This window comes from Prunus dulcis, chromosome 3 (genome assembly GCF_902201215.1).
Source record: "Prunus dulcis chromosome 3, ALMONDv2, whole genome shotgun sequence".
NCBI lineage: Eukaryota > Viridiplantae > Streptophyta > Magnoliopsida > Rosales > Rosaceae > Prunus > Prunus dulcis.
The window spans coordinates 8,785,883-8,796,791 of NC_047652.1; the positions used below are offsets into that span (position 1 = coordinate 8,785,883).

General features: G+C 36.2%; 1 protein-coding gene, 1 non-coding gene and 1 pseudogene across 2 annotated transcripts; all 3 read right to left on the reverse strand.

The window, feature by feature from the left end:
* Positions 1–661: 661 nt before the first annotated feature.
* Positions 662–846, reverse strand: LOC117623673 (annotated as a pseudogene).
* A 1,125-nt stretch (positions 847–1,971) lies between these two features.
* LOC117623672 lies at positions 1,972–2,167 on the reverse strand. The gene has a single exon (XR_004585198.1). It is a non-coding gene; the product is annotated as a U2 spliceosomal RNA (small nuclear RNA).
* Positions 2,168–3,702: 1,535 nt separating this feature from the next.
* LOC117623093 (probable alpha,alpha-trehalose-phosphate synthase [UDP-forming] 7) lies at positions 3,703–8,127 on the reverse strand. Its single transcript, XM_034353946.1, has 4 exons — positions 7,963–8,127; positions 5,271–7,320; positions 4,719–4,992; positions 3,703–4,282 (listed from the first exon to the last, which is right to left on the reverse strand). The coding sequence occupies exons 2-4, from the start codon at positions 7,247–7,249 to the stop codon at positions 3,971–3,973; spliced, it is 2,565 nt and encodes an 854-aa protein (XP_034209837.1). The 5' UTR covers positions 7,250–7,320; positions 7,963–8,127; the 3' UTR covers positions 3,703–3,970.
* Between the last annotated feature and the right edge of the window lie 2,782 nt (positions 8,128–10,909).

Sequence of the window (10,909 nt, forward strand, 5' to 3'; positions counted from 1 at the left end):
CCTACGTCTGTCCACGTTCGAGCAATGGTCGGGTTGTGAACCACAGTGGTGTTGGCTTGATTGATGGACCATACCCACTGCCATGGCAACTTGATCACCATCTTTTTCCCACTCCCTTTCTTCTTCAGCTCGTTTGCGCATTCTTTCTTCATTTTCTCACTCTTGCCTCTCCAACAACCTCCTCGTGTAAGACATTGAGAGTAGAATGTGTTTTCTAAAATATGAGAAATGAAAGGATAGAGATGATGTGGTGTGAGAGGTCTGAGTTGAGACTGCGGTTTTATAAAGTGATTTAGATGATAGATATGACACGTGGCGCAATTTTAGAAAATAAAAATCTTATATGAAATATGATATTTGAATTTTATAATAAATATCAACACGTGGCAACTGAAAATCTTTTATGAAATTTGAGATATTAATTTTATAATAAATATGGACACATAGCAACTGAAAATTTTATCCGAAATATGAGATATGAATTTTATAATAAATATTGACATGTGGAAACTGAAAATCTTATCTAAATGAATCATTCAAGTATAAAATATATATATATATATATATTACAATGAATAATAACTGCCCTTTGTCATGAGTGGAAATGCTATTACAACACAAACTTGAGTTTAAAGATAATAAAATGTTGGAACTAAATTTGATGGGATGCACCACGCCCATGCAGTAGTGCAACGCTCGAGAGCCCCAATAGCAAGCTACTGTGGTGGGCCCTTCCCCTAAATAAATTAATTTAATATCATGTGAGCCAATGGCTCACGTATCAGATATTAAACTGATAAGAACAGATACTACACTTGATCTTAGCCAAAAGGCCGAGAAAGGTATGCCTTTTCCCTCGCTTGGTTTCCCATTTTATATGCCACTTCTCCAAAGTACTCCTCCTCTGCAGCCGATGTGGGATATGAAACTTAATTTTTTTTTTTTAATATTACTTTTGAAATTATATATTATATACTTTGTGGGGTTGAGAAAAACCAATTGGAGGAAGAGGAAGGCAATAATCTTGACGAGCAAGAAGTTAAGAGGAAATTTTTTTTCTTTTCCATTTCAGTTATTATATGGACCAAGCTTGAGTTGAATTTAGAAGGTTGATGAGCCTGCCCAGCAATTGGAATTTGACTGCAATCTGAAAATACACTTTGTGCAACAACAAGGTGTTGTTCTAAACATGGCAGCAATTGCTCATGAAATTGTTTCTTGAAAATGACTAGAACCTCTGATCAAACCATTAGCTAAGGCCAAAAGATCGAACCCTCAAACTTCTAAACAAATTAGGTTCTGATGGTTTTTTATTATTGTTTTAATTTGCATATCATCCACCGTCTTATACCTGTGTGGGCCTTTTGAGGATTTGTAGTTGTGATGTTTTTGTCCCATATTGGAAAAATTGATGTTTTGCATAAGAGTTTAAAAGATATAACTTTTTAGTCTATGGTCAACGAATTGCCTCTCCAATAAACTCCTCGTGTAAGACATTGAGAGTAGAATATGTTTTCTAAAATATGAGAAATGAAAGGATAGAGATGATGTGGTGTGAGAGGTCTGAGTTGAGACTGTGTTTTTATAAAGTGATTTAGATGATAAATATGACACGTGGCGCAATTTTAGAAAACAAAAATCTTATATGAAATTTGATATTTGAATTTTATAATAAATATCAACACGTGGCAACTGAAAATCTTTTATGAAATTTGAGATATTAATTTTATAATAAATATGGACACATAGCAACTGAAAATTTTATCCGAAATATGAGATATGAATTTTATAATAAATATTGACATGTGGAAACTGAAAATCTTATCTAAATGAATCATTCAAGTATAAAATATATATATATATATATATATATATATTACAGTGAATAATAACTGCCCTTTGTCATGAGTGGAAATGCTATTACAACACAAACTTGAGTTTAAAGATAATAAAATGTTGGAACTAAATTTGATGGGATGCGCCACGCCCATGCAGTAGTGCAACGCTTGGGCTACGCTCGAGAGCCCCAATAGCAAGCTACTGTGGTGGGCCCTTCCCCTAAATAAATTAATTTAATATCATGTGAGCCAATGGCTCACGTATCAGATATTAAACTGATAAGAACAGATACTACACTTGATCTTAGCCAAAAGGCCGAGAAAGGTATGCCTTTTCCCTTGCTTGGTTTCCCATTTTATACCCCACTTCTCCAAAGTACTCCTCCTCTGCAGCCGATGTGGGATATGAAACTTAAATTTTTTTTTTTTTTTTTTAAATATTACTTTTGAAATTATATATTATATACTTTGTGGGGTTGAGAAAAACCAATTGGAGGAAGAGGAAGGCAATAATCTTGACGAGCAAGAAGTTAAGAGGAAATTTTTTTTCTTTTCCATTTCAGTTATTATATGGACCAAGCTTGAGTTGAATTTAGAAGGTTGATGAGCCTGCCCAGCAATTGGAATTTGACTGCAATCTGAAAATACACTTTGTGCAACAACAAGGTGTTGTTCTAAACATGGCAGCAATAGCTCATGAAATTGTTTCTTGAAAATGACTAGAACCTCCGATCAAACCATTAGCTAAGGCCAAAAGATTGAACCCTCAAACTTCTAAACAAATTAGGTTCTGATGGTTTTTTTATTATTGTTTTAATTTGCATATCATCCACCGTCTTATACCTGTGTGGGCCTTTTGAGGATTTGTAGTTGTGATGTTTTTGTCCCACATTGGAAAAATTGATGTTTTGCATAAGAGTTTAAAAGATATAACTTTTTAGTCTATGGTCAACGAATTGGGGCTTGGATCCTTCAATTCTATCGTGGTATTAGAGTCATGTTATTTGCATGTTGTTACCACATATGTGTTGCTCATTTGGATAACCTGGCTCTGATACCATAACAGAATTCTGTTATCCATAATAGAATTAAAGGATCCAAATTTTTTGGATTTGGTGTTTTTATTTATATATTTATTCGTAACTTTTAATTCCCTAGAATATATAAATGGTTTAATTCCAGAGAACCAGACTTTAATACAATCCAAGCATCCGGATAAGAGAAACCGTTCTCTCAAAAAAGTTTATTTGCTGCTTTATTCTATTGTTTGAGAACAGGGATATTATTTGTTTACTTTATTTTTTGTGGAAGGATATTATTTGTTTACTGAGTTGTGACCATACTTATATTTACTAAAACGTTTTCGTTTAGAATAACTAATTTTGGTCTGTTTGTTCTGTTATACCCTCCAAATTTTAGTCATTTTGACATGTAGTTATGAAATTGGGGATATTATGCTAGGAGCTTTGGGGTGGCATTATCTTCATGTGCAGATTATAGCCGCTACTGAAACTTACAAGTTAACCTCTGTACAAAAATTCCATTGTTAACGTTCAACCCACCGCCGTCAAATGATTGGGCGTGAAGCATCTGTAGGTGGTTTTCTAAGTACGCCTGCCGTCAAATCCGAGGGCTCAACCCTGGACATGCAGTGGAAACTACAAAGCTGGAGCACCAGGCACCATTTCAACAATTTGATGCATGTTCTAAGTTCCTGCCAAGTCTAAGCATACTCTTGAGTATAACACTTTCAAAGTCTGAACTTTCCAGTTGCCAGAGTGCACAAATAAAAAAGTAAAAGATTGAATTCTTCTTCAAGATTGCAAAGCTTAATGTTATAGTTTTATGAAGATGATTACCATGATGAGACTCTGAATAGTAGAATCTCCCAAGATTGCTACCTCTTGCTTCCATTTTCATTCCAACTTAATGATCAACCAATAATTTGCTGTTATCCGTCTGCTGAGAAACTATATACAAACAAAATGGGGGAAGCAATATAGGAAAAACTACCAAATTTATACACTATCCATACCCTAAATATGGTAAAGATGCCTCCTGCCTAATCTATACTTCTGTCTCAAAAATAATAACTCTGTTATTGAAAAAACAACAAAATTTGACTCTGTTTTTCATGGAGAGCTTTCACATCCTTCTTCAACGGGTGGCAAAGAATCAAAGGCTTCAGAAAGACATTCAAGCATGTTTATCACTTCCGTTGTATCATCCAAATAATAAGTAGCCTTGCTAGGCTTTTGTCCAACCGTGCAAGCGAAAACTGAAGGATTGGGAGAGAGAATACTTCTCAGCATAGCATTATCAAATATCTCAAACATGTCCTCATCAGATCTGTCATCACCAATACAGAGCACAAAGTCTGCATGTTTTCCATTCTCAGCCATTGATGAGAAAATCTTCTCTGCTACGTGTCCTTTACTAACTTCCTAGAATCATAAACAAACAAATAGAGGTGAAAAAAAAAAATTATCTTTCTCTGGATTCTAGATTGATATAACTGTTTAACTTTATACATGAAATAAAACAAAGTCTATAAAGAAAAAATTCTGAGACACTAATGATGGCCTATGCCAGCAATGGAAACGACAGCAGGGTAGCAGATCAAAGCAAAGTTTTCTATCAATAATGAGACCCTTACCTGGCAGTTAATGGTCAGAGTAACAACCAATACATGTCCCAAATGTATATTTGAATTGAAAAAAGAAAAGAAAAACGAGGAAGTAACGAGGACCATATAGGGGAAAAATGTATCATGTCAAAAAGAATTGAGACATCTCTGAACTACCACACAAGAAAAAAAAAGAGGGGAAGCGTAGAAGAAGTTTATTGGAATTGCAGAAGTTGTGATTCATGGATATATACCTGAGGCTTTACTTCTACAATGAACTGACCCTTCTTGACAGCAACAGGTTCATTTGCTAAGACACTCTCTAAATGGTCTAACATCTCCTTTGCCTGGGAGGACCCAAAACCTGGGTCTGCATCACGATATTGCCAGACCAAAGCACTTTCCTTAGTTTCAATAGAAGAACCATCAGTAGACTCGGTATACAATTGCATCACTGGTTCAACGATTTTCATCCAGCCAAACTCAAAACCCTGACGACAGATTTCCCACTCCTGATTTTGCGACCATCTGAGAAGTTTCATAAATTGGTGTTAAAATTTCTTGAAAGTAAAAGTTCTTGTTTAAGCACTCTCCTAGCACAACTTATTCATCACTTCTTGAAAATAAAATTAAGATGAATCAACTGCAAACAATAAGTTTACTATAGCTCCCGCATCTTTGCTTTCATATTTTCCCATCCTTTGGCAAAAGCGCAAGCTATACTTTCAAGAAAATTGTACCATAAATTCTGACATTTGAAATACAAGTGACCTGAGAGAGAGAGAGAGAGAGAGAGAGAAGCACACCTCAAGAAGTACCCATGTTCTGCCGCAATTCCAAGCCTTTGACAGGGAGAAAACCACTTGCTTAAGCTCTCCCTCCCTCTGCCAGTGACAATGAAAACTGTATTTTTTGGGTCCGTACAAAGTGTGTTCATAATTGAGATTACCTTCTGACTGGGGGACTTGTCAATTGAGTTCTGGGGCATTACAGTACCATCGTAGTCCAACAGAATGGCCCTAGTCTGTGCCCCCCTATAAGCAGATATAATAGCATCAAGTGACAGCTTTCTGAAATTAGGATCAAGGGCCACAACTCTGAATCCGAAGCCAAAACCAATTCCCCAGCATCTTCTCTTAAAATGGTCTGCACAAGCTCTCTGCATGTCTTGCAAGAAACTGCGGGACCAATAAGCCACATCATGTGTACTTACATACCGATAATGCTTCTCGTGTCTTAATTCTTTCTCTGAATCAAGCATTGAAATGGCGACATTCATTGCCTCCCCAGTTGTTTCAACATTCCATGGGTTGATACGGATTGCCCCACTAAGTGATGGAGAACATCCAATAAATTCCGACACCACTAACATGCTCTTCTTTGGGCCATCGAAATTTGAACAAGATTTAGAACCAGTTATTCCCTGTCTACAGACAACATATTCATACGGAGTAAGGTTCATCCCATCTCTAACAGCTGTCACAACAACACACTCAGCAATGTTGTAATAGCAAATCCTCTCATTAATGGAAACTGCCCTGTCAATAAGAATTATTGGCTCATAGCCTGGTCTCCCAAATTGTTCATTGATCCTCCGGCAGCTTTCTTGTATTTCTGCAAGTATTTCTTCAAAATCTATTCCTTTACCTCTAGCAGGGTTTAGAATCTGGACCAGCACAGCCTTTCCCTGCCACCTGGGATGCTGCTTCAGCATTTGTTCCATTGCTAGAAGTTTCAAATTAATACCTTTAAAAATGTCAGTATCATCTACACCAAGCAACATTGTTTTCCCTTGAAATTTTTGTTTAAGCTCCGCCATTTTACTCTCCTCATCCGCCACTTTCATCACCGACTCTATCCAGTCCATATGAACCCCAACTGGCATAATCTTGATCCTAATGGTCCTTCCATAAAATTCCAATCCTAAGTAACCTCTCTTTGACTGATATGCCAAGCCCAACATCCGACTGCAACAAGTGAGGAAATGACGAGCATAGTCAAAGGTATGGAATCCAATAACATCGGAGTTGAGTAAAGCCTTAAGTATTTCTTCTCTTACAGTAAGAGTGCTATAGATCTCAGATGAGGGAAAAGGGCTGTGAAGGAAAAATCCGATCCTAACCCGATTAAAACGCCTCCTTAAAAAGGTTGGCAGCACCATCAAATGGTAATCATGAATCCAGACATAATCTTCATCCGGGTTTATAAGCTCAACTACCTTTTGAAAAAACAACTTATTAGCTGAAATATAAGCTTCCCACAAAGATCGATCAAATCGGCCTCCTTGATCAGCTGAAAATGGCAACATGTAATGAAACAGTGGCCACAAATGCCTCTTGCAGAAACCATCATAGAATTTTGACAGAATATCAGGGGGTAGAAAAGTAGGAACACATCTAAATTTATCCAATAAGACCTGGGACACATCATCCTGCTCTCTAGGATCAACAGAGACCTTCAATGACCCTACATAAAGAACCTCCATGTCTTCTGGTAGTCCATCCTTAAGGTGCAATAGCAAAGCATCCTCATTCCAACTGAAAATCCAGCCTTTATTATCCTCTCTCCTGTTTGCTTTCACAGGAAGTTGGTTTGCTACAATAATCATCCGATCTGAAGCAATTGATGATGGCTGATCAGATGACACACTACGTGCTTGATCATCATCAACATCTGACAAATTGCCCGGAGCTGTATTCACCCTCGGAAACCGTCTCCTTTTCCCCTCCATTGTAGGGAAGTTCCCTGATGCCAAATCTAAAAGATTTACGTATGACTTCGACATTATTTCACAACCTTTATAAATGGATAATCTCACAAGACTCTTTTCCACTCAAAATAGCAAAATCACACAATCTGCATATAGCCCATCAATTTCACATCAGTAACAAAAAAACAAAAATCCTAATCCAATCCTACATATTATAAATTCCAAAAGTACATAACACAGAAAAACGAAAGGTAAAACGTTCCATAAAAAAACATAATATAACAAGAAGAATCAGCCAAAGCCATACATGGTTCAATGCAGTGAAAATCAGACACAGAACTAAAGAAACTGAAAGAGCAAAGATTTTCATTCCGAAAACAACAGAAACTACTGACATATCCAACACATATTCTAATCTTACAGATGCAAAAAGCCCAAGATTCTTTTTCCCTCTGAGTGGGTTAACTTATACCACCGAATGTTCTCAAGAACCCAGCTTTTCCACAAAATGTAACAGAGCAACCAAAAACAGGTACACTTAGATACCACATTCAGATCTGTGGCAACCAGAGCCACATTGTACAAAATTCTCATGAACACAAAAAACAGAGCACCCCCCCAAAATCAAAACCAAAATGCTATCTATTGACACTCAACCACGAAAAACATGAAATATAAACCATACCCAGATACTGCAAGGGCACAAAAACAATAACCCAATTCTTCAAAAACCCTAATCTTGAGAAATGATAAAGATATCATGATTATAGAAGAAGACTGAAACTGACCTGTGTGTTAAAAAGCAATAAGAAATGACGCTTTATTTTGGTGCAATATGATGTTGGAAGTCTAGGGTTTCAATGTATTTACATATATCATTGTTTGACATCTACAATTTTCTTTCCCAAATTGAATTGGGCAAATTAGGGCTATCATTATTCAAGGAATGGTGTGTTAGATAGGCAAAAACTTAATGAAAAGATTAACTTGCCTTTCATGTAAACGTGGAACAAATCCAAGAGAAATTATACGAGCACCAGGCACCCCACGCCAAGAGCCAATGAGAGTGGAGACTCGCACGTGAAAGCGTTGAGCTAAGCCAACAAAACAAAACGCCGGTGACGGTATGGTGTACTTTGCTGGTGAATTTATCAGCGCTTTATAAGAAATTGGATAAGGTCAGCCAGCTGGCCTCACGCGGCGACTAGACACACGTTTAACACGTGAGCTGTGAGAACTGGACAAGTAAGACGAGGAGAGTAGGAGACCAGCGGAGAGTCTAAGCGCGTGAAAACGCCTCGGGCTTTGGTGCGTACGGACTGACCAATCAGGGGCGCGATTTAGGTGCTGACTTGGATTGACAGATAGGACGCTGGGCACTTGGAAGCGACACGTGGCAAGTGGGCGACAGGTTTGCGTAGAAGGCGCGGCTTTAAGTGGCGACTTTTGGCAGGGACAGCTTGACGTCATTGGAAATGAGCTGTGAAAACTCAAAATGATTGTTGTAACCGAAAAATTAAAAATTAAAAAAAGAAAAAAAGAAATTATTGAAATGATTGTGTGTTTTGGGAGAGAGAACAATCATGCTTTTTTTTTTTTTTTTTTTAAAGTTAAAATTTAGCTAAGAATAAATAAAAGTTATTTTAAGAGTTCTTTATAAAAATTTTAATTCAATCATACTCTCGAGTTTAGGGAGTCCTAAAAGCTATAATTTCTTTTTAAGTAGTCCACCTCTATAAAATATATATATATATATTAGTTAACATTAATTAAAGATTTAAAATACTCATAAGATAAAGCAACATTAAATTATAGTAAAAACACTAGTGCAAAATGTGGTTAGTTTTAAGTACTTGGAATTTTGAAGGTGAAAGTCTGACAAATTTTCGTTTCTAGAGAATGTAATTTTAACTAGGTTCCTTTTAGAACTAGTAATGGGTTAGTGGCACGTGTAATATTAACTAGGATATTCATAAAATATAAAAACATAAATATTGATTTGGATACTTTAACAACCATTTGTATAACTTAGAACCTTGCTATGGTCAGGGACGGATCCAGGAATTTTCCTTGCAGGGGTCAACGTCTAAAAGGGTAAAAACTTTCTATACAAAATAAACCCATAAAAATGAAACGATAATTTATAATTCATAATTAATAGAAAAAACCACATTACAATTGTCCACGACGAGTTTTCATATTTTGAAAACGTCCCATTATAGTTTCATTATCAATACAAACAAACACGTCTTTCTCAATATAAACAAGTAAGCTATCACTCAACCATTGATCTCCCATTCGGTTGTGAAGTGGACCTTTGATAACATTCATAGCAGAAAATGCTCTCTCCACTGAAGCAGTTGCAACTGGTAAAGTTAAGGCTAATGTCAGAAGCAAATAGACATAATTAAATGTTCTATGCAACCCCTTCTCCACCATTTTTCTTGCAAGGGCACCAATCCCTTTCAATTGAGAAAATTTGCTTCTCGTACGCATATGATGAATATAAATCCCAAGTTGATCTTCAAGTGCCAAGAGGTCTCGGGGTGTAAATTCTTGAGGATAAAATTCAGCAAAACGAAGAAGCTTTTGTTTGTCAAAAGCTATGAATGAATCATTCGGACTCAAACATGCCAAACAAATAAGCAACTCAGTATTTACCTCACTAAAGCGATGATTTAATTCTGCAAGTTGCCACTCAATGATTTGAATGAAGATGTCCACACGATAATGATGGATTTGTGTTATTCTAGGAGCTCTGCGATGTGATCTCCACTGAGCTACATTAAAGCGTCGATCATACCCTGAAAGATCGGTTTGTGGAAATGTGTGATCCTTAGGTTGACATGGACCCTTCTGTAGATATGCTCTTCGAACTTCGTCTCGAATGTTAGGATCATAATCCAACATTTGAGGTCGAAGTCCAGGGTCTGCAGGAAGATTAGCCAATACATCTTGCAACTCACTTTCTTTCGAACTACCCACCACATCTCTTGAAATACCCACATCTCTTACACTTGAACTACCCACATTATCTGAACTAGAGGTAGTTGATGAAAACTTTCTCTTAAAATATCGTTCCATAACCTGTTTGGGTAGAAATAATCAATAAAGCATACAATCTAACTAACAAATACAAATAAAATCTATTTAAAAAAAATCCCTAATTTATTCAAACAACCAAAATAAAATCACAACAACCAATAAAACAAAAATATACAAGAATCTTCAGTAATTAACAAACACAAAAACTAATCCAATATACCAAGATATAATCTAACTAAAGCATATACAATCTAATTACATAAAAAAATAACCCTAATTTATTCAAATTAACTAACCAAAATAAAACCTCAACAAAATAACTAATCAAGAGAATATCAAACATATAAGAATATTTATTAATTTGTTAAAGCATAAAGAGATTAGAAATTAGGATAACATACTTTCAAATTTGAGAGACAATGAAAAATCCACCTTTGAAATCAAATTGAATTTGGGGCTGATTTTTTTGCTTTGTTGTTGCCACCACTATGAGGTTGGTGTTGCTGCTGGCAGATGGAGATGGAGTGGTTGGATTGGATTAGTTGAAGTTGAAGGTTGGTTCAATATGATTTGGGGTTTGAACTTTGAGGATATAGGGTTTGGCAATTGAAAAAAAAGAAATGAAACTGATTTGGGAGAGAGGAGAGCATTGGGCTCTCTGTTAAACAGAGTCTGTCCCTTTTTTTTTTT